General features: G+C 50.1%; 1 protein-coding gene across 3 annotated transcripts in view; it reads left to right on the top strand.

Moving 5' to 3' along the window:
* The window catches only part of FRMD4A (FERM domain containing 4A), a 337,218-nt gene that overhangs the window by 271,613 nt on the left and 41,488 nt on the right, over nucleotides 1–24,117 (top strand). For all 3 annotated transcript variants that reach the window (XM_049777757.1, XM_049777756.1, XM_049777758.1), the window contains 6 exons: nucleotides 66–122; nucleotides 1,784–1,806; nucleotides 11,920–12,003; nucleotides 12,561–12,626; nucleotides 12,907–12,964; nucleotides 15,916–16,002. In XM_049777757.1, coding sequence (XP_049633714.1) covers nucleotides 66–122; nucleotides 1,784–1,806; nucleotides 11,920–12,003; nucleotides 12,561–12,626; nucleotides 12,907–12,964; nucleotides 15,916–16,002 — 375 coding nt within the window. The remainder of the gene's footprint in view (nucleotides 1–65; nucleotides 123–1,783; nucleotides 1,807–11,919; nucleotides 12,004–12,560; nucleotides 12,627–12,906; nucleotides 12,965–15,915; nucleotides 16,003–24,117) is intronic.

Genomic DNA, 24,117 nt, shown 5'->3' with positions numbered 1-24,117 from the left:
GACACCCTCTGGAGAGGGCTCTACAACCCCAGCCTGACTAACCATCCATCTGTGTTTCCTTCCAGGAGCACATCGACGTGGACAGTGAAGTGGTGTTTGAACTGGCCGCCTACATTCTCCAGGTGAGCAGCAGTCCGGGCCTCCATGGAGAGTGTCCTCACCATCCTTTGTAAGGATCCGAGATAACCCACCCTAATTGGGGCTAAGTCAAAGGTCATCTCCCATAATGCAAAAGGGAGTTTATTCGGCTAGCTGAGGCCCAAGTTTCATTCAACCAAGAAGTCTTGACAAGGACCCTGAGTCAAATCTTCAAGCAGTTTATATAGGACTTTACGAGCTTCAACAACTCAAGCATTTCATATTGGTTAATACAAGCAGTTCATCCTTCAAAACATACATGATTGGTCTCTATCTTTCATCGCATACGTGATTGGCCTATATCATTTTGCGCACAAAGCACTTGATTTCTTAGCATTGATGTTTCAACTTATCTCTGACTCATCTGAGTCAACTTTGGTTGTCAAGGAGGCCTTATCAGGTGAAACATTCCAGACCCACCCCCCAAGTTCCTCTATCTTACCAGAAGAGAGAGGTTCTTGACATCCCTGTATTTCTTTGATGGTACATTCTGTGGGGGGGGGGGGTTTGTTTTTGGTTTTTGTTTTGTTTTGTTTTGTTTTTGGGCCACACCCAGCGGTGCTCCGGGGTTACTCCTGGCTTTCTGCTCAGAAATAGCTCCTGGCAGGCACGGGGGACCATATGGGACGCCGGGATTCGAACCAACCACCTTTGGTCCTGGATCGGCTGCTTGCAAGGCAAACGCCGCTGTGCTATCTCTCCGGGCCCACATTCTGTGGTTTTATTTCTGAGTTAATTCCCTCTGCCTTGGCTCAGAGTGAAAATGAATTAACTCCCTCTGCCTTAGCTCAGAGTAGAAAAGTACCTAAATTTTTAATCTGCCTCAAGAACAACTTCTTTACTAGGGGCTTGGGACCACTTTGGTCCTAGGCCTAGGGGGCTTTGGTTCTCACACCTTCCCCCCAAATCTGGGTGTTCCTGAGCCTAATATAGAAAGAAGAGAAGACTCAGCCTGTGATCAGCCAATCTACCCACACATCTGTTTTCTGGATTCTTGCAGCATTTCCAACTGCCAAACATCCATGTTTGCCCAGATGGTGACAGTGTGTGTCTTTAAAGGAACATGCTGGGGTCCCCTGAGCACGGGGACTTAAAGGTCTTTCATGGACCCTCAAGCTCCTTCTCTGTTTCTGGACACATGAGTGGTGGTCAAGAGAAGGGCCTCCTAGTTCCCTACAAGCAGGCTGAGGTGCTGAGCAGGCTTGAACAGGAGGGGAAAGTGTGCCCCATTAATTCCCCAGCCACTGGGTGCAGCATATATCATATTCCCTGTCCCCCCCCACTGTCCCTGCCACCAGCTCTTCAGCATGGGAAATAGCCCAGAGTCCATAGTAGAAGAAAAAGCCAGAAAGATAAAAGACATACTCAGACCCTTCAACTCAGAAAAAGACCCAGCAGAACCAAAAGGTGGGGACTGGCCTTTGTCATTCCAGATCATTCTCTTGGCTTGTCCCTTTCTGAAGTTGAATTTTGTGTCTGGGATTCTGGAGTCTGCAGTGTAAACTTCATTGATAATGGCCCTGGAGCAGAGGTTTGGAGTGTTGTCAGCTCCAGGATTTTATTCTGACTCTGGAGTGTATTTGGGAGTTTGGAACAAGATTACAATATGTTCCTCATGTTGTTGGTTTCTTTATTTTTCCCACAGGAGGCAAAAGGGGATTTTTCCAGGTAAGTTTAAAAAAAAAAAAAATATATATATATATATATATATATATATATTACTTATTTATTTTTGCTTAAAAGTGTATTGTTGCATCTCTGTGGGTTTGATTTGGTTTAGTTTGGGGGCCACACCTGGCAGTGCTCAGGGCTTCCTCCTGCCTCTGCACTCAGGGATCAGTCCTGGTTGAGCTCAGACCAGATGGGTTGTGGGGTTCAAACCAGGGTCAGCCACATGCAAGACAGGCGTCCCACCTGCTGCGCTGTCTCTGACCCTCTAATGTATTTCTCAACTGTCCTAACAATGCTGGGGGATATATTCTTGCTCTAGTAGCTCAGCCAAAGCAAAAAAAGTTCTCTACTCTCTGCAGCAAGGGTTGACCGTTTTCAGCAGATGGGTTCAGGGGAGGGAACCTAGTGTTTCAGGCTTTGCAGGCCCATGGCCCATTTCTCCAACATGCCCTTTTGTGCTCAAAAACTGTTCCAAAGGGCCAGAGCAATAGCAGAGCAGGGAGAGAGTTTGCCTAGCACACAGCTGACTTAGGTTTGATCCCTGGCATCCCATATGCTCCCCCAACCCCCTGAACATGTCAGGAGTGATTTCTGAGCACAGAAACAGGAGTGAGTTAACCCTACGTACTACCAGGTGTGGCAAAAAATTAACATAAACAAAAAGTAAAAATCTGTTCTCGGTAATGGGGGTAAAGAAGGTATTTGTATTAAAAAGCATAACTAGATCTCCACAAATTTTAGTTATAGTCTAGAAATTGGTGTGCATGTGCTGTGGAACATTATTATTCCTCTGTGGTGTCTCTGTCATGTTTTCAAAATGCCAGAGTTATTCTTGGATCACAGGAACCTACGGGGTAGGTAGGAGTTCACTTGTGACCCTGGTTGTCACACTGTGGTCCACCATCTCAATTTGAATATTTGCATAAGAGATCTTCTTTCCTTTTATTTAGGTCTCCCACATTCTCAGGGGTGCAGGGAGGATGAGAGTCCAAGGGGAGGGAGTTGGGTTTTTAGAGTATTGGCCTGAGACCTGGAATTATGGACAGTGGGTAACAGGCAATCAGTGAATGGATTTGGACCTGGAGAAACTGGAGCATGTTTCTTTCTTGCTGCCCTTCCTTAATTCTGCCCTGCACTTGGAATCAGAACCCGGGGACTTGAAGAGCTCAGGTTCTGATCAACTAGCCAACCGCAGCCTGGCTGCTGGACAGTCGTGGTGTGCTCGCTTTCACGCTCTCCGTCTTTCTCCCCCTCCCTCTCTTCATCTCTCCCTCTCTTCTCTCCTCTCTCCTCTCTCCAGCTCTGGGCAGTCACAGCTCTCTCTTTCTCTCTCTCTCTCTCTCTCTCTCTCTCTCTCTCTCTCTCTCTCTCTCTCTCTCTCTCTCTCTCTCTCTCTCCTCTCTCCTCTCTCTTCTCTCCTCCTACTCCTCTCTCTCTGATTCCGGGCAGTCACAGCTCTCTCTTCTCTTTCTCTTTTGTCTCTCTCTCCTCTCTCCAGCTCTGGGCAGTCATAGCTCTCTGTTTTTCTCTTTTTCTTTTTGGTTTTTGGGCCACACCCAGTGATGCTCAGGGGTTACTCATGGCTATGCACTCAGAAGTCGCTTCTGGCTTGGGAGACCACATGGGATGTCGAGGGATCGAACCTCGGTCCGTCCTAGACTAGCACTGGCAAGGCAGACACTTTACCTTTAGCGCCACCGCCGGCCCCCTCTCTCTCCTCTTTCTCTGCTCTCTCTTCTCTCTCTCCTCTCTCTGACACTGGGCAGTCACAGCTCTCTCTCTCTCTCTCTCTCGCTCTCTCTCTCTCTCTCTCTCCTGTCTCTGTTCTCTCCTTTGTCTTCTCTCCCCTCTTTCTCCTCTCTCCTCTTTCTTTTCTCTTCCCTCTCTCTCCTTTCTCTCCTCTCTTTCTTTTTTCTTTTTCTTTTTGGTTTTTGGACCACATACAGTGACACTCCGGAGTTGCTCCTGGCTGTGCGCTCAGAAATCACTCCTGGCTTGGGGGGACCATATGGAATGCCAGGAATTGAACCCAGCTCTGTCCTGCACGCAAGGCAAATGCCCAACCTCTGTGCTATCGCTCTGGCCCCTCTTCTCTCTTTCTTTTCTCTCCTCTCTCTTTTCTCTCTCCTCTCTCCAGCTCTAGGCAGTCAGAGTTCTCTCTCTCTTTCTCTCTGTCTCTGTCTGTCTCTCTCTCTGTCTCTGTCTGTCTGTCTGTCTGTCTCTCTCTCTCTCTCTCTCTCTCTCTCTCTCTCTCTCTCTCTCCTCTTCCTCTCTCAGCTCTGCACTCTGCTCCCATTAGTATTTATTTTAGCCCGTTCCCTTGACAGGAGGGAATGTGAGCTGCCATTGCGTCATTTTACCCCACACATCCTGGGAACCGGGAACAGGAAGTGAGCCTGGGGCCCCCCAGGAACTCATGGTCCCCTAATGAGCTGGTGGAAAGCCAGGCCTTGGCCGCCCGAAACAAACGCTTCTGCTCTTGCTGCGTTTGTCACGGCCAGCCAGGGAGGAAAGCAGCTGCCAGACCTTGATCCAAGTTGGGCTTGGCAGCTAGGACGGACACATCTAGACCAGGGATCCGGCCCGCACCCCTTTCTGTCACAAACCCAGACACATGTGCTTGGAGTCAGGAGGAAGAATTAACTCTCCCCTTCTACACTCTGCCTACCCCCTCTCCTGGGGAAACGCCTCCAAACATCACAGCAAACTTGGTAGTTTGGGGACTGAACAGTCAGCACCTCTGATGCCCAGATCTCAGATTTTGGTGTTACTGTAGGTGACTTTTTTATTTGGTGGGGAGCGATGTACAGGAAGTCCTGGGCGGGGTTGGGGGCAGCCTCTTGGTGACTCTCAAGCAACCAGGCTCCCAAAATGCAGTGTTAGGGGCTGGAGTGAGAACACAGCAGGGAGGGTGTTTGCCTTGCAAGTGGCTGAACCTGGGTTCTATCTCTGGTTCCTTATGGTCCCCTCAAGAGCCTGCCAGGAGTAATTCCTGAGGTCAGAGTCTCAGGTCAGAGGTCAGAGTTACTCAGGTGTAACCCTGAGTGCTGCCTGGTGTGGCCCCAAAACAAAAAAAATGCTGTGTTGCTTGGCTCTGGCCATGCCAGTACTGCCAGACAAACCAACCTGGCAGTGATGAGGAACCTCTAGGGATGCACTCCATGATTTTTATGGGACCACATGGTACATGGATTTGAACCAGATTGGCCACATGCAAGATATATGCCCTTGCTTCTGTGCTCGTTCCAGCTCCTGTGGGAAGTCACTCTTGCCAGGTTAATAATTAATAACACAGGATTACAACACTCATCATTGTATTTAACGAAAGGGTTGTGACTTGGGTATGTATCAGCGAACTTATTTCTGCCTGAATAACATGAGTAAAATCAGAGGCCTATGGAACAGTTAAGGCCCCAGGAAAAGCTCTGGTGTGACAAATAGTCCAGGATTCCATTCTAAAATGCTCTAAAGGGCCAGAGCAATAGGACAACAGGGAGGGCATTTGTCTTGCACACAGCTGAACTGGGTTTGACCTCTGGCATCCCATATGGTCCCCTGAAGTCCACTAGAGGTGATCCCTGAGTGTAGAGCTGGGTGTGAGCCCTGAGCACTGGATCGATCTCTCTTTCTCTGTGTCTCTCTCTGTCTCTCTCTCTCTCTGTCTCTCTCTCTCTCTGTCTCTCTCTCTGTCTCTCCCCTTTCCTCTCCTCTCGAATCTAGAAGATCCAGTAAACTTTTAAATTAATACAAAAGGCAAAGGAAATCTTTTCTAGCCAGAGAGTCTTGAATCTGCAACTTCCCAAAGGTTTTCTCCCTAACCTTCAAGTCTTTATATTCACATTTTTTTTGGTATTTTTGGGTCACACCCGTTTGATGCTCAGGAGTTACTCCTGGCTAAGCGCTCAGAAGTTGCCCCTGGCTTGGGGAGGGGGGGCATATGGGACACCAGGGGATCGAACCGAGGTCCTTCCTTGGCTAGCGCTTGCAAGGCAGACACCTTACCTCTAGCACCACCTCTCCAGCCCCTATATTCACATTTTAATGCTGATACAAAAAACCAATACAGAATATGTATTAGAAATCTAAAAATGGGGCTGGAGTGATATCACAGCAGTAAGGCATTTATTTGCCTTGCACATGGCCAAACCGGGACGAACCCAGGTTCAATCCCCAGCATCCCATATGGCCTCCGAGCCTGCCAGGAGTGGTTTCTGAACACAGAGCCAGGAGTAACCCCTGAGCACTTCTGGGTGTGGCCAAAAAAATCAAAAAAAAAGAAAGCTATAAATGAATGGCAGGACAGAAAGATAATACTAAAGGAAGGGAACTTGCCTTGCACTTGGCCAACTTCGATTCCATCCCTGGATTCACATTCAGTCCACTGAGCACAGCCAGAGATAATTCCTGAGGATAAAGCCAGGAGTAACCCCTGAGCATATCCAGGTGTGGCCCCATAACTCAAAAATAGCACAAAATCTATAAATGTAAGTAAAAGACATCATTCAGTGTGCTGAAGCACATGCTTTGTACACAGGAGACCTGATTCAAATCCTGGTGCCTCTTGTCCCCTTTCCTTTGCCCAGCAGGAGTAACACCCCCGCCTGTCCCCAAGCACCACTGACTATGGCCCCAAATAACAGAAACCGAAAGGGAGAAGTCAAAGTGCTGATAGAATTTGCTAGAAGGAGAACAGTGTGTAAGAATCGCCAGAAATGCTTTCTTAGGACATTCATGGGCTGTTCTTTTTCTTCTTTGGGGAATTCTATTTTTACTCAAGAAACCCCTGACAGCTTATTTACTCGGACATAACCCCATATTCTTTCCCCTTTACGGAAAAGCTTACATTGGGTCTTAATGAACCTTCCAGTGAAATGCTGGAGTCAGCATTGCAGAACAGAAATGTTTGACCGTGATAGCTAAGGAGCATTCCTTTTCACTTCTCGGGGTGCCTGTGTCTAGAGATGGGTGTCCCATGATGAGCTGAAGACCTGGAGATTTGGCATTTCTGCAGTAAAACAACCGAATAGCCCAAGTACCATTAACCCCATGGCAGCTAACTAGATAAACACAGTGACACAGTGAAATGAGGCAAATTCACGGCCCAGAATCCCGGTTGAATATTAGTGAACAGGTTTTCTTGGTGGCATCCTGTTTCATTCATGGCGGTTTGAACTCTGACATCTTCCTTTTCTACAAACATTTAGAAAGTAATAGATTTCTTCTGTGAAAGGTCAGTTCCAAGAACAGCTCCAGAAATCACTGAACAGGACCTCAGATTGGTTCCATTCCCCCATGTTAGACTGTTCTGTTCAGTCTGAATAAGCTGGAGCCTGCTAGACCCTGAGCTGGTTTGCTAGTATAGGACTGGCCTTGCATACGGGACCCTTGTACCACAAATAGCAGCAACAAAATGACTTATTCCAAGCATGGAGTGATATAGCACAGCAGAGAAGGCATTTGTTTTGCACTCAACCAACCCAGGGTTCAATTTCCAGCATTCCATATGGTCCCCTGAGCCCTCCAGAAGTGATTTTTTGTTTTGTTTTGTTTTGTTTTGGGGCCAGGCCCCCTACAGGAGTGATTTCTGAGCACAGAACCAGGAATAATCCCTGAGTATTGCTGGATGTGTCCCAAAACTAAAAACTTAATTCCATTAAACTAGGTATTTATTACCTATAAGAACTTGATTTTCCCAGCATAACATAGTGTTTCTCAACTGGTGTTGGAGGGGGTCACTCCAGGATATTCCAAGGAGGCCACAAACAAACAAAAACACACAAATAGGGGTTCATGGCATACTGCTGGGGAGGCACCCAGGAAGGAAACAAGTTCAGAAGGAGGAAGGCCAGTGTCAGGAAAAGGTTGAGAAACACTGGCCTTAAGGGACCTAATGGAACCTTATTAGGCCCTTTCCCTGCTCTGTGTTTGAGATTGGCTTCACTTTACCTTCTCCTTTTTCTGTAGTGAGTTCTAGAGGTGTGTGTTATCCCTACATGCCCCCCTCCCGAAATAACAACACCGGTCACTTAAAACATCATTTGCAAATAGGTGATACTTTGGATAGTTTCAAATGCCTCCCATGCAGAATCTTTGGCGACTACAATGCTGTGACATTGCTTCTCTGCATTGCCTGTAGGACTAGAGAATCCACTAGGACATGCCGTGTCCCATATGAAAACAGGCCTCCAGCCTGAGTGGTCCTGGGCCAGCAAGCAAACTCACTGAAGCAAGGAATGTCTGTAGGAAGAAAGTTCCAGAGTTACATCCATGGGCCACATTTTCCTGACCTGTTCACACTGCCATGCATGTGCATGGAAGATTCTGGAAAAGTCTCCCAACCATTACAGATTCTGTTCCAAAAAGACACAGTGGTTCTAAAAAGACAGAGGAAACAACCCCATCCCTGACTCCTCAGTTCTTTGACTTTGTTGAAAGTCCAGTGTCCATGAGGGAGTATCTCCTGCTCCTCAGGGCTGAGCGATGGGCAGGATCTTGGGCGACCGACCACCCAGCTCCTAATTCTGATTCTCAAGTGAAATAAAATCTGCTTTGAGAAGCAGAGCCAGGCAGGAATTCATGGAAATGGGCCGCTGCCCTTTGTTAGAAGAGGAATCCCACTATTTATTTGTGCTTGAACAAAAGCCCTTTAACTCCCACCACTGCATATTTCTAAGGTTCAGTTTAAAGCCCAAACTGAAGACCTTTGTCAGATGATGTGTTCTCTGACTAAACCCAGCACCTCTGTTCTCTAGTCTAGAAAGATAAAGTGAAATGTCTGTGGCCAAACATCAAGTCCCCAGTAGATTCCCTACATTCTTTGTTTGACATCAGCTCTGTCTGTTTGTAGAGGACCATGGCTGGGCCCAGAATGTTCCAGGCTGACTGCATCAACCTAGACCAGGCTTTTCATGCAAGCATCAGTGAAAGCAAGAACTTTAAAAGATATTTTAGGTGTTTGGGTTTGTTTGGGGGCTACCCAAATGCTCAGGGGTTATTTCTGGCTCTGCATTCAGGAATCACTCCCCTGGTGGTGCTTAGGGCATCCTATGTGATGCTGGGGATCAAACTAGGTTGGTTGTGTACAAGACAAATGCCCTTCCCACTGTGCTGTGGCTACAACCCCTAGAGCAAATTTTGGAAAAATCATCAGAAAGGAAAACAGCCGTGTTTCATGTCTAGAGTATGTTTAGAGCCATAAACACAAAGGGAAGGACAATGTTATTTTCTTGTCCAGCTAGCAAAGTCAAAAGTTGATTCATCTCAACTGTTTGGAGACCAGGATTCCCTCAGATCAATTCTCTGCATCAAACCTACATGGCTTGACAAATGATGTCTCAAAGTGAACTCCAGTTTTAAATCATTATTACAGCATTTCAGCATTGAGGGAAATTTTCCAACGTTTTTTTTTTTTTGAACTGGCCTCAAGAAAGGAAACAGCTGCCGCTCATCTGAAAGTAAGAGAAATAGATTTTTCTGGGACTTTAAATAATTAGTGGAAAAAAGAAATACTCAGACAGTTGTGTTTAGATTAGTCCACATTTGGAATAGGGATTGCATAACCCAATACTATCTTTAACACCCCAACTTGTGCGTTCTAGAGAATGTCTAGGAAAAAAGGAAAGAACTATTGAACTAGAAACAGCCTGAGCCCAGAGAAGGGGAAAGAATTAAAATTAATAGGATCTCATATATTACATGGTTAGAGAAGGAACATGGAAGAATAAGCAGCTGGAATCTCTCAGACCACAAGACCTTTTGAAGGAGCCAAACCTAAAATTTTGAACCAAAATGAAAGAAGTATCCATTGTTACAGAAAGCTTTGTCTTGTGCACAAAAGTTCTTTTTGCTAAGCTTCACAAGTTGATAAGTTCACCTTGGCGAAGCATAGAAAGATATTCAGGTAAGATTTTTCAAGGCTATCATTTTGCACTAGAGAGACAGTACAGGGTTAAAGCAGTTCTCATATATGGGGAAGATCCCATTTTATCCCTGAGCACTGCCAGGAATGAGCCCTGAGCACAGAGTAGGGAGGAACCCCTGAATATATATATATATTTTTGTTTTGTTTTTTCCTTTGGTTTTTGGGCCACACCCATTTGATGCTCAGGGGTTACTACTGGTAAGTGCTCAGAAATTGCCACTGGCTTGGGGGGACCATATGGGACGCTGGGGGATCAAACAGCGGTCCTTCCTTGGCTAGCGCTTGCAAGGCAGACACCTTACCTCTAGCACCACCTTGCCAGCCCCAGAACCCCTGAATATATTTAGAAGTGGCCAGAGAAGAAAATAAAGATGGAGCTGGAGCCATAGCACAGCGGGGAGGGCATTTGCTTTGCATACAACTGACCCAGGTTCGATCCCAGGCATCCCATTGAGTCCCCCAAGCCTACCAGGAGTAATTCCCTAAGTGCAGAGCCAGGAGTAACCCCTGAGTACCACTGATAGTGCCCTCCCTGCTGTGTGATGGCTCTGGGCCCCTGGCTGATTTGTAAAGATGAGTGGAGTGAACCAATCTCTCTTAGTGGTTTCTAGTGTGGACTATCAAAAAGAAAAGAAAGAAGAAAATAAAAACTTGTGAAATGCTCACTAGGAGTTGTTTAGGTATACTGAGAGGAAGGTTTATGTGACGTTAGCTCATCTTGTTCAAGCATTTTGTATCACATTTTGCATTGACCTTGTATTGAATAAGCAGATCCCTGTTTGAGCCTCTCTGGTGGTTCTGCAGAACCAAAGCCCCATCCTGAAAGGGAAGATGTAGAAATGTGATCAGATGCATGTCTTGTGCTGGTTGGATGAAACTCTCCTCTTACGTGCAAATAAGCAACATGTTTAAACTTGTCTTAAAGTCTCCAAGTTGAGTACATGTTAGAAATTCCAAGAATTTTCCCCTCGTGTTTGTTTACCTGTCTGGTTTTTATTTTATGTTTTGTTTTGGGGCCACACTCCGCAATGCTCAGGAGTTATTCCTGGCTCTGCACTCAGGAATCACTCCTGGCAGGCTCGGGGTACCCAATGGGACCCTGGGGATCGAACCTGAGTTGGCTGCATGCAAGGCAAATGCCCTCCTGCTGTGTTATGGCTCTAGGCCCCTGGCTGATTTGTAAAGATGAGTGAGGAGTGAACCAATCTCCCTTACTTGTCTGTCACAGAGGGTTTAGACTCGTGGGCTGTGGCATAAATAGGTAGCATGGATGGGCTTATTGCCATGTGGATAAAAGTGGGGTCCTAGAGTCTTGGGAATACAGGGTTAGTGAATGAAGAGGCATGTTTGTGTCCTGTGGTGTTTTTGCTTTTGAAATCCCTCCCCTGGGAACTTCTCTGCTCTGCCTTGAACCTGACTTCAGCTCCCTCTGAAGGTGGCTGAATTTTTGTGGGGTCTGAGCAGCTCTTGAGGGTTTTTGCTCTGTTGACTCTGAGTCAACACCAATGTGTGGTTACAAGACTTGTTCTTGTGGGCCCAGGTTTCTCCTCCAAATCCTGACAGCTCTTAGGACCCTCAGGAGTCTCCCAGGAGTTGCATTTTCTCATTTTTTCTAAAGACAAAAAAAAAGGGCATTCACAGTCTGGACAGCCCGACAGACACCCCATTCCCCATATGTCAAGGCATAGCCTAGTGTTGTTGTCTTGCTCGGAATCCTGGTTTTCCACAGGAGACCGTGACAAGGGCCCATGTTTGATGAGGAGAGGAGAAACACTGCCCTCCCTAGTCAGAAGCCGGCCCGGCAGAGGGCCACGTCTTGGCGCTGCTCAGTAACCACCTACAAGCACAGGCTCAGCGGGCACGATGCCAGCTCTACCCATAGACACGCTGGCATTCCCAAGTCTCATCACAAGCAGAAGGGGGTTGACACACCACGGCGCATCTCAGCAGAGTTATCCAGGCTCTGGCTGGGACACTCGGGGCTCTGCAGGGAAACAAGCACCCCAAACCCCAGTCTTCCCCTCTGCGCTAAACAAAGATAAGAGGGGATATCACTGTGTCTCCTTCCTCCCTTTCATTCAAGGGCATTAGGTTTGGAGGCGCTGGGCCCAGTGCCCAGACCTTTTCAGTATCTGCGCTTGGCTCTCGCCCTTCTGCCCCCTCACACTGGACCCCTATTTCTCTCTCAGCCATGAAGGGGTGAGAAGTGACCTGAAGAAGCTGCCCGCACTTCCCACCCAGGTCCTGAAGGAGCACCCTTCCCTTGCCTATTGGTAAGTGGGACCACCAGGTCCTCAGTGGGGTGTGGGGAAACAGTGGCCTGGCTGTAAGTGAGGGCTCACCATTCTTTGGTCTTTGTGTGGATAACACAGCACACGGGGTCACTCCTCTCTCCCTTTTTCTCTTTTTCTTGAACCCCCAGTAGATGAGTTAAAGGCCTTCTCCAAGGGTCTTGCTGTGTGCTGGATTCCTCCCTGGTCCCACCGTGACATGCATTTAAGGTTCACAGGGGTGCAGAGCCCCCAAGTTGTACATTCCAGGTGCTCCTGGTGCAGCTACCCTGGGGCACAAGCATTTCTCAGGGCTTTCCCCCTTTTCTCACGCTGGACCCTTGCTTGAAGACATCTGCTCATCTGATATCTAAGAGAGAAAAAGGTCCCAGGAGAGAAGTTTCGTTTTTGTTTTCCTGCCCAGCCAATACCCCGAGGTCTGTCACTTTGGCTGAGGTTGGACATTTGCAAATATCTCCTGGGAACCAACGGTGTTTACCGGAGCTGTTGGCTCCTGGGCAGGGGAGGCTGCTAGTGACAGGCCTGTCCTTTACTCCTAGCGAGGACCGGGTCATCGAGCACTATAAGAAGCTGATCGGCCAGACCAGGGGTCAAGCGATTGTCAAGTAAGTGACCTGCCTCCCCTGGTGCATGAGGCTGCGCGTGCATTAGAAATCAATTCTGGGCGGGCCAGAGAGATAGTATGGAGTCGTAAGGCTTTTGCCTTACACTCATACATCCATACATGCTCACACATTCTCACACATGTGTTCTCACACTTTTGCATGCATGCACTCACACATGCTTGCACACAATTACATTCTCATGCACAAACTCACATACAAAGTGTGCCCGATACCAGCTGTGCCCATCACCAACCTCTGTCCCTGTGTTCCCTCTCTGCAGCTACATGAGCATTGTGGAGTCCCTCCCGACCTATGGGGTCCACTACTATGCTGTGAAGGTAAGGGGGCTCCTCGGGTCAAGGCTGCCTGCACTGGGAATGGAAACAGAAACTGCTGAAGACTGGGAAGTGGGGGCACAGGAGACAAGTGGGGTGACGGTCACAGGAACAACACTCGGCATCCCACTGAGTGGAGTGACATCTGGTCCAGTTACTCTCCCTGCCTCAGTTTCCCTTCAGTGACCAGGCACCCCTACCCTCTTGGGGCAACCCCCAGGATATCAAGGCAGGGATGTTCCACAGGAGGTTTCATTCAAGTCCTTGGACCGCAGAGGAAGAAGCTGAGCTGATGGATGCCATGTGGGCAGCCTCAAGAGTGGCCAGGAGACAAGCTGAGAAGCTCTTCCCCAGCGGGGTCTTTCTAGGACATTTATCATGGTAGCTCCAAGCTCTCTGGACTGTTTTATTCTGCCTGGCCTGTCTCTATGCACTGAGAACCCAGAATCCCCAGAATCAGGAAGTGGGTCCCCAAGGCCTTTTCTAGGTCTGAGATGAAGAAGCGACATGTGTCCAGTTTTAGCTCTGTCCTTGGTTTACCCCAAGATAAAAAGCTTAAGGCATTGTCTGAGTCTCCCACGGTGCCTCCAAATTGCAGAAAGTCCTCCCCAATTCAAGCCTGTCCCCCTGGCTGACCTTGGCTCTCCTGACCTTCTACCAGCTGCTTCCTCATTTTCTCCCAGCTTTCTAGCTCCTTCCAACTGGCTGTGGCACCCTGATCCCTTCCTGTTGTGTCATGCCTGGCGCTTTGCACACCTTTGGTGTGTTTGTTCCGTTGCCTGCTCCTTTCAGCAGCATAGACAGGGTGCTGCATGGTCTCGGGGTGTTGCATTGCAATCTCTGAACCCAGCCGAGTTCTCCCGAGTATGTCATATGTAGTACATGCTTAGTAAACACTTGCCAAATCAGTGTGAGTGGGTGGAGAATTGCCTTGAGGACCTGGACGGACACATTTTGCAGAGGCCTGGACTCCCCCTTCCCCACCCAGTGGCTTGGCCCGAGCTCCTTTAACATCTGTGGTGGATAAATCCTTCCTCCTGGCCCCCAGAGCTCCTCCCACCAACAGACCCTTTGACCTCCATTTCCAGTCATTCACACTCCAGCACACCCACCCCAGCCAGCTGTGGCTTCTCAATCCCAAGCTGTGGTCTGCAGCCAGAAGGTGGCCTGATCCCAATTCCTGGCTATCTCCTTTCCCTCAACCAGTTCTCAAAGGACAGACTTGCCCCTGCAGTGTGGCCTCTGAAGGCCATGGATCCACTAAAGTCCCCACAGGGAAACTGAGTCATTCCCAAAAATGGGCTCAAACACCACACATGAAGTCAGCCACCTAATAACTGCACTGTTCAGGGGACTGCTACATCTCTGCTTTAATGTTATTCCCAGCAGCCATTCATGGAAATCAAATTGAGGGGCCCTCAATCAAGTTGGACAGACCAGGGTCTCTAGTGAAATGGAACAAAAGGGGTTCCATAGTACAGGGAATCTGGGATGCAACTTTTAAGTGGCGCCTTCTCCTTCATCTCCCCAACTTGGTGCATCATAAGAGATGGAGGAATCTCCCACCTTTAGCCTCCCCCTGCCCCAGAACCACCACCTTGTGATGCTGGGAGACAGCGTAGATTGGAAGATTGTGGAGAGAAACGGAGATAGATTAAGAGTCAGCTGGACACTGCGCTGTGCCCTAAACTTGCTTAGAAGTGCATATTCTTCCACCTCTGTACTGGGCCAGGCCTCATCCTCTACTGGTTTTACCTTCTGCTTCCTACTTGCCTCGTATAAAGGGGCTCTTTGGTGGCTTGTTGGAGACCAGAAGTCACAGTCTGTGCTTTCTCCGGTGCCAAATGCTCTGAGGCGCTTGGCTTGGAGTCCAGAGCAGTTGCCTTACCTGGAAAAAGAACTCTGAGTCCAAGCATGCCAGAGTTGCCATGCCCTGCCTCACTGTGGGGACATTCCTGTCCTTAGAAACCCCATGCGTGCATGGGCCCCTGAAGCCAGGGCAGCACCCCCGGGGCTCTGTCTGCACCTTTTGTAAAAACCCACGACTTTGGGACCGGAGAGGTAGCATGGAAGTAGCATATTTGCCTTGCATGCAGAAGGATGGTGGTTCAAACCCCGGCATCCCATATGGTCCTCCGTGCCTGCCAGGGGCGATTTCTGAGCATAGAGCCAGGAGTAACCCCTGAGCGCTGCCGGGTGTGACCCAAAAACAAACAAACAAACAAAAACAAAAAAACAAACAAACCCAGGCCTTTGCTTTTTTCCCTTTCTCTCTGTTTTGTTTTGTTTTGTTTGTTTTGTTCCTGAGCCACACCCAGTGGTGCTCAGGGGTTACTCCTGACTCTTTATTCAGGGGTCACTTCTGGCAGTGCTTCGGGGACTCTGTGGGATGTCGGAAATCGAACCCGAGTCGGCCGCATGCAAAGCAAATACCCTCCTCACTGTGCTGTTGCTCCAGGCCCCCCTCTGTGCACAATTTGAACTGGCTCAGACACCACGAATATCTGAAAAGTGGTTTCTGGGTTTTCGCCCTCTATGCATGAAGGTGGTGTAGGGCACTATACCTGGCCATGACTTTGAAGATAGATCCAGCAAAAGATGCAACCCCCTTTGCCATCTCCCCCACCCCCTGCACCTTTGGGTCCTCTCATGCATGGACAATTCCAATCAGCCTGTTTGTAGAATCACAACTCAGAATCTGGCAGTGGGTATTCTAGGACTGTGCTCCTTCATCAGTGCTCACTCTCCAGCATCTCAGCTTCTGTTCAGCTGCCCTATCTCTGTACATCTGCCCCCCATAACCCATCTGGTGGGTGAAGGACTGGCCTGGAGGGCAGACAGTGGGGTAGCTCTTATACAGGGGTTTAGTCTGCTGGCCTGCACTCAGATGGGCCAGAGAGTATGTCTGCTGCTTTCCTGTCCCCCACTTACCCACGTTCCTTCTGATATCCTAGGACAAGCAGGGCATCCCATGGTGGCTGGGCCTCAGCTACAAAGGAATCTTCCAGTATGACTATCACGATAAGGTGAAGCCACGAAAGGTAAGTGGGTACCTCGGAATACACGTGTCTCACGTACATGTCACACTAGGCCCCAGGCCCTGTGCATTGGAATTCACGTGTATACAAATGACTTCCCAGAAACCCAGCAGGCCTGGCGTTCCTCCTGTCACTGCTATGGAAACCAGGGCTGTTATCTTTAATGAAGATAAGACTGAGACCCGCCCTCCCAAAGCAGGAAAACAGATGCTCCTTTTAAAGGGCTGTCCTGATCCCTAAGTTTCTCCTTTATTTTATTTTGAAGTTATTATTATACTAATTTTGGTGGAGGGGTTAAGGCCTCACCCAGTGGTGCTCAGGGCTTACTCCTGGCTCTGTACTCAGGAATCACTCCTAGCTGCCTTGGACAACTATATGGGATGTTGGAGATCGAATCTGGGTTGGCCTCATACAAGGCAAATGTCCTTCCTGCTATGCTATAATCCCATCCTCTACTTTTCCTCATTTTATAGTAGATCCCTCATATTGGGGCCAATTTGAGTTGGGGTGTGTGGCATTGATGTTTGGGAGGCAGTGAAGGAGAAATGGTAGGTCAGAAAGGGGGTGCTGCTGCTGGTGACTCGGGCTTCCATGGCACATGAGGGGTGACCCAAAACCTGGGAAGAATAAAGTCGCTTGCCAAAAAGAAAGGGAAGCGGAGCAGGATCTGTGCAAACACAAAACAGAATGTTCTGCAGAGACCCTGGGCTCGAATTCTCTCTGTTTTCATTTACACACATTTTTGAGACCAGAACAAATTGCAAAATTACAATGGAAAAAAAGGCAGGAGCAGGCACTGGCTGGGACGCCCACAGCTTGGGCCAGGAAACGGGGGCGAGTCGGTCCCCACTGGGCTGGCCGGGTGGGCCCTGGCCTCACTCCGCTGGCTTCAAGGCGCTTCAGCTGCATTGAGGCCTGGACATACACTAAGCACCTGCGTGCCTGAGCCTTGGGCTGGCATGTTCCCAAACCAACACTGTCCTGAGCCAGTGTGGGGCCTGAGAGAGACAGTGCACAGGCAAAGCCCGGGTATAGCATGCAGGAGCCTTAGATTCTATTCCCAGCTCCACAGCTCACCAGACCGCACCCCAACACCACTGGCTATGGCCCCAAACATTAGCTGATGAAAGCAAAGGCCCGGAGTCTTCAGAATCTGACCCTCCCATCTCAGCTGGGTTCCTGGTAAAGCCCACAGAGAGTATTAGGGTGCTGGCCCCTAGGGACACCCTAGCAGGCAACTGCTTCTGTAGCTCATTCTGAAGCCCTCTTAGCTCCCTCTAATGAATGATCCCTGCAATCCAACCCTGTGCTGTCTGTTGCCCATTTCCCTTGTCACCAAGATTGTGGGATCCCTCATTTGAGCCTCCCTGATGGGGGGGGGGGGGACCAGTGGTGCTGGTAAGAGAATCGAGAGCTCACTCCCACTGAGTCCTTATTCAGAATTGCATGGCCTTGCAGGAAGTGGTTGGGATTTTAAGTCTGTCTGGAGTTGGGGAGTGTTGTACTATTTGATCACTTCCCTCCTTCATCTGCTCATTGCATCCCACAAAATGTGTTACATTCCCATGAGACAGTAGCAAGTAGACACACACACACACACACACACACACACACACACACACACACACACAACTTCCAGCTGCAGGCAACTGAGTAGCAACCAGGATCGCCCATCTTGGCCTCCGAGCTGCGGTGAATCTCAGAGAAGCTAGCAGTGGACTTGAAAGGGGAGGAGAGAGAATAGAGGAAGTGAGGGACAGGCCTAAAGGGAGGAAGCAGTTATGCAGGTGGACATTGAGGGGTCCGAAAAAGCACAGGGCATGATGGGCTGGTGGATGGGGGAGGCCGTCAGGACCCCACAGTCAGGCAAGGTCCACCCAGGAGCCTTTGCACTGTGGTTTCTCTCCTAGAGACATGGAGGAGGCAGAAATCACTTCCCAATTTTAGATTACTTTTTTCCCTCTGCAGTTCTCAGGGCTCACTCCAAGCCTTGTGCTCCTAGAGGGTCATATGCACTGTCAGGTACAGCCTATGAGGTTCTCCGAGCTATGTAAGTGGGTGTTTGGGTGTTGAGCTGGGAGCTCTGGAGCTCAGATGTTTCAAGGGACCCTCCTTAGAGTAGGGACCTCCCAAGTGGTGCTCAGGAAGTCTGAAGTCTTCATGGGCAATTCTCAGCCTGCTGAGATATGGGTTCAATGGGGCACAACTGTGCTGTATTCCTGAGTCTCCCACATCCCCCCAATAGTCTTGGGTTACCAGGACTGAATCTGGCAGTGAATGCTCAGGAGACATGTGGTGGTAGATTGAACTCAGCGGGGCAATGGCCTGGAGTAATCCCTGGCCTTTGCACTCTCCCTGCCTTCCAAGGAGCCCCTGAAGAAAGGGAAGTCAGGGGAAGGGCCTGACTGTGTGCCTTGCACACAGCCAACCTAGGTCCAATCCCCAACACACCATAATATCCCCTAAGCTTGTCAGGAGTGATCCCTGATTGCAGAGTCAAGAGTCAGCCCTGAACACCATCTGGTGTGGCCCCAAAACCAAAAGAAACAAAAACAAAGAGTGGATGTATTAAAAGGGCTTATGTGTTAGCAGCAGACAGCGGGTGGCCTTGTGGGATGTGCAGAAGCTCAACCAGTGAAGGACATTCTCTTCCCCACTGTGGTCAAGACAGACCAGTGATTGAATGCCCCTGACTGCAGGGGTACCATGCTTAAGGGTCCCCAGAGTACCCTGTTTCTGGTGCTGGAACTGTCTCCTGCAGAGGGCTTGAGCCAGTGCCCTCAGAACATGAGTCCCAGGACCAAGGCTCGAACCCCAGCAGAGGGGTACTAGGAGAGCTGTCATGCCACACCTAGGCTCCCAGCCTGTCAGGAGCAGGCGTCATGCCAGCAGGCACACCTGGAAGCTGGCAGCACCAGGGGGTGCCCGCCTGGGCAAAGCCCCGACACTGTGACCCAGTTATAGGCTGCTTTGCATGGTACCAGGAGCAGAGCCCAGAGTGGGACGGGCTATAGGGACTATCCGGAGGCCCCAATTCTGAGCATGCGAGGCTTGATGTCTTGGGTTTGATCAGCTCCTGTGAGAATCTGCAAATTGATCCCCCCCCTAAATAAGGGGATGCAAAGAGAGTGCAGGGGTGAAGGCTCCAGCTGAACCTGCTTTCATCCCCAACACCCCACTGTAGGGTCTCCTGGCCTGAACCCTGCCAGGAGTGACCTCTGAACATAGAGCCAGGAGTCAGCCCTGAGCACAGCCATGTGTGGGCCCCAAACCAAAACCAAAGCAAACTCTGTCCCCACAAATTCTGCTGAGCTGTGGGGCTGGGAACGGACCAGCCTCTCCTGTCCAGAGCCTGAATTCCAAAAGAAGGCACCATGAGGCTGTGAGGACCCCCCACACCATGCAGTCCATTCTGTGTCTATGCTCACTCCATTGGGAAGGCCAGAAGCTGGTGCAGACTGAAGGATTTTAGGGGAGATTGCAGAGAACTTAGAAGCCTTGCGCAGGGCCAGCAGCCAACTCCCTTCCTTGGCTCTTAAGAGTGGCTTAGGAGGGGAGGCTTCCCTTTGGATCCCGAGGCATCCTGAAGCACCCCTTCTCCATTCCCCCCCCCCCCTGAACTGAGTAGAGTCTGGCACTAAGATGGAGAGACAGGAAGAAATCACCCTATTGACAGGAAATGTTCCATTAGCTGAACTCACAGCCAGACTGCCATCTCAATTAGGCAGGATGTTCGCAGCCCCTAATGCACCCTGACTTCCTCCTCCTCTTCTCTGAGTATCTGAACCCTGGCCTTCGGTGGGGCCCCTCCCTCCACCCTTGACCTAGTCCCTATGGACTCCCCACACCCCCACCAGCTTGCTATTCCAGCCTCCATCCTACCCGACAGTCTTGCCCTTCCTTCCCGGTACACGCTCAGGGCTGGTCTAGCCTGACCTCTGGCCTGGTTTGCAGGGGAGAATGGGGGACAGGAAGGTGGCCCAGTTCCGAGGATGCGGTACTCACTCAATTCTGGTTTTCAGGTTCCTTAGAGCAACACACATCCGGAACATTAAGCCCGCCTTCTCCCACCACTCCGAGGCTCAAAGGCCAAGCCACAGAGATGTGTCAAAGGGCCGATGCATGTGCTCTGTGGGATGAGGGAGGAGAAATGAGAGAGGTTGGGTTCAGGGTCCTGGAATGACACACAGCAGCTGGCCCGAGTAGCACAGACAGGTGTGTCCCCCACCAAAGAAAAAGTACCTCTGAAGTCGCTGGACCCCCTGATGAGGGGTTCCCAGAGCAGAGTACACAGGGTCATCTGTCCCTCTGCACCTCCCCAGATGCTGAGGTCTTCATTATGATGGGGGTCGGGCCTATTCATGCCATCAGACTTATTAGAAAGACATCTTCAAAGCTCCCCCAAGAGATTCAAACAAGAAAATCTGAGAGGGACTTTATTGAACAATAAATAGCACAGAGGGGAAGACATTTGCCATGCACACAGCTGACCCGGATTTAATCTTTGACATCCCATAGGGTCCCCCCAACTCCTGCCAGAAGTGATTCCTGAGTGCAGAGCCAGGAGTAACATCTGAGCATTGCCGGGCATGACCCCAAAACAAAACAAACAAAACAAAATAAACAAAAAAAGAATGTTTGAGAATATTTGACCTGACCCACTTGCAGTATATTCAGAGGAGCTGTGACTGGCGCTCTCTCTCTCTCTCTCTCTCTCTCTCTCTCTCTCTCTCTCTCTCTCTCTCTCTCTCTGTCTCCTTCCCCCCCCCACCCCCCATCAGAGATGGGGAAACTGAGCAGGAGCGAGTCTGGTTTCTCCTCGTGGCACCTTTGCCTCTCAAAGAGCCCCTGTTCCTCAACAAAAGTGCCTCTGCCCTTGACCCAGCCAATATTGCTACATGCTGCTCTTATCCCGCTACCCAGACAGCAGCATGGTGGAGCAAACAGCGTCTCTTTGTTACAGGGATGCCTGTTCCCCAGAGCCACCAGGGCTGGGAATCCATGGGACCTTGATTCCCACAGGCCTCAGAAACCCGCCTTCACTCTGCATGTCTCCTCCTGTGGTCTCCCTGCCCCTACCCCTCCCACCCCTTTTGAAGAAGGTGACAGTTTAGGGGCAGCAAAGGAAGTGGGTCCCCAGCAGGGGGTTGATCTCAGGCACTGTGAGAGCTGCTGTGCCCAAGAATGTGACTGTTCCCCAGCAAGTTTCAGGAGCCCAGAGAGCTCAGTGGCCTGGAGTGCATAATCTGCAGGGGCACTGATGCCCCACCCCCCCACCCCCACCCCCACCCCCGCAAGTGCCTCTGAGGACAACCCCCAGACAGATAAAAATATAAGTAGCAGGAACCAGAGCAATAGCACAGCAGGTAGGGCATTTGCCTTCCACTCGGCTGACCTGGGTTCAATCCTTGGCCTTCCAAATGGTCTCCCGAGCCTGCTAGAAGTGACTCCTGGGGCACAGCCAGGAGTAATCTCTGAGCTTTCCCAGGAGTGATCCCTTAGCACAGAACCAGGAGTAGACCCTGAGTGCCGCTGGGCGGCCCAAAAACCAAAATAATAATAATAATAATAATAACAATAATAATAAGCAATAGATCCATATTCATCCTGGGTTGGATTTGGATAGGGTAGGGGTACAGCTGTGGGTAGGGGACAGCTGCCAGTTCAATGCTGCAGGGATTAGGACCACACTGACAGTGCTCAGGGTTGACTCCTTCCTCTGTGCTCAGGGATCATTCCTGGTGGTTCTCCAGGGAATTCAGATGAGGCACCAGGGATTGAACTGGGGTCAGCCGCATGCAAGACAAGCCCTTACCTCTCTCTTTCTCTGCCTGCCTGAGTTTGATCTCTCTCTCTCTCTCTCTCTCTCTCTCTCTCTCTCTCTCTCTCTCTCTCTCTCTCTCTCTCTCACACACACACACACACACACACACACACACACATACACACACACACACACACACACACACACTTCTAGAATTAAAACTGCACAGTAAGGTAAGTATTGAGGCTTGAGTGCCTTCTGCTTCGTGGGGTGTGTATTCCCAGCTACATTGTGAACTGCTTTCAATGCCAGCAAGCCCTGGGCATCCTGCCCTCCCTGGCCCAGGAGCATAGGCTGGTACCCAGGAGACAGCTCCATCTGGGTATATTCATGGTGCCCAGCCCTGGCCCATCCTCCTCAGCTCTTCCAGTAAAGCAGAATCCATTGTAAGGACCAACCCTCTGACTCAGTACCTGCTTCTAGAGTCATCCTCCTTCCAGGCCATACTTGAGTGTCCCAGGGCCCTGCTGGGTACCCCCTGACTTTTCCCATTTTAGTGAAGGAAACTCTCCTTTTTTCAGGCATCCTGGGGCTGAGTAGGGACTCAATACTCTTTTTGGACTGAGCCAGAGGTGGGAGACAGCTCCACTTTGTTCTGGGCCTCCCAGGAACAAAGGCAGGGAGTTGAGTGTGGAGGTTTCCATGCATTTCCTTCTGGCCTGGATTCCTGCTTGCTCCTCCGGGACCACTACTGCCATCCAGCTCTGCTCCAAGTGGGCACCACACGTCGGAGGGTACCTCATGCCATGGATGGGACCAGGACAGGAGTTCTGAGGTGGGGAGTCCCAACACCTATGGCTGAGTTAGCTGGTGCCAGTTTCCCAGCTGCTATGTGGAAGGATGAGGTGTTGTCCTGGGCACAGCGCCACCCTGAGCCTGAGCTTTGGGAAGTTCCACAGAGGCATCAAGAAACTCATGTCTCAACTTGTAGGGGCCAGTGAGGTCAGGCCCTCCTGACATCCCTGCTCCCCTGATGATAGCGGCTTTCTGCAGGTTCTGGGGCACATTCCTGGGTGTGCACTGGCTCAGGAAGAATCCTGGGAGGGTGGGATCCGGTGCCATCTCTCAGGGCACGTTGCCCTCTGCCACATACAGCTTTAGGATGGGGCAGTTAAGTGCTTGGTGGGGTCCCCTGTGGGCCTCCCCTTTCATGCTGCCCATAGGGACATGAAAGCCAGACAGGGAACAAACACAGTGGTGGCAGCTCAGCCTAGGTGAGAAGAATGAGGCTTCAGCCATGGCCCATGATGGTTCCAGTTACCATCTCAAAGAGACTCATTCTGGCTGGTCTCTACTGAGTGTTCACTTCCCGGGCAAGCAGAGTCCCTGGTATCCCTGCAGGAGGGGGGTTGTTTGGGAGGGTCCTTGGTGATAAGACTTTTGTTTGACATTCTCAAGCAGAAGCCAGAGGAATTTAGGCCTCTTATTGTTTTTAAAAAAAAAGTCACTTCAGAGAGCTAGAACAATAGCACAGTGGTGAGGGCATTTGCCTTGGACACAGCTGACTCAGGTTCAATCCCTGGTATCCCATAGGGTGCAGAGCCAGGAGTAATCCCTGAGCACCACTGGGTATGGCCCAAGAAGCCCCCCAAAAGAAAAAAAATCACTTATTTTATTTAGGCACCATGATGTACAAATGAGTCTGCCATAGTTCCAGGGGTACAACCTCCAGCCCACCACCAGGTCAACTTCCCTCGGAGGGTCCAAGGGTCCTAGCCACCCCTAGCCTGTCTGTCTCCTTTGAAGATCAGTTACTGTGGTTTGGGTCCCAGGCTCAATCTGGTGGCCTGCCAGGAGATTGCAATGTCCCAAGACCCCTCATCTTGTCCCTCTTGGCTCCCCTCTCGTTCCCTCAAGTCTTTTCACTATTCTTTTTTTTTTTCTTTTTGGTTTTTGGGCCACACCCAGTAACGCTCAGGGGTTACTCCTGGCTATGCGCTCAGAAGTTGTTCCTGGCTTGGGGGACCATATGGGACACCGGGGGATCGAACCGCAGTCCGTCCAAGGCTAGCACAGGCAAGGCAGGCACCTTACATCTAGCGCCACCGCCCGGCCCCCTTTTCACTATTCTTAATCAATGGCCGATGGCTCTCCCATTTTGGTGTTACCCCCTCACACATGACTCATTTCTTTGGCAGCCCAGTGAGATCATTGGGTCCTTGTACTTCCTTCTTTCCTTCCTATGAGATCCTCAGTTCCATCTCAGGAATCAGAGAATCCAGAACCCGTGAGAAAAGATCCAGTGGCCCAGCCCAGGCCAGAGAGGACCACATGCTGCAGTGGTGGGTGGTGTT

Source organism: Suncus etruscus, chromosome 7 (genome assembly GCF_024139225.1).
Source record: "Suncus etruscus isolate mSunEtr1 chromosome 7, mSunEtr1.pri.cur, whole genome shotgun sequence".
NCBI classification, from domain to species: domain Eukaryota; kingdom Metazoa; phylum Chordata; class Mammalia; order Eulipotyphla; family Soricidae; genus Suncus; species Suncus etruscus.
The sequence above is the reverse complement of the archived record's forward strand: the minus strand, read 5'-3'. Positions and strand labels throughout refer to the sequence as shown.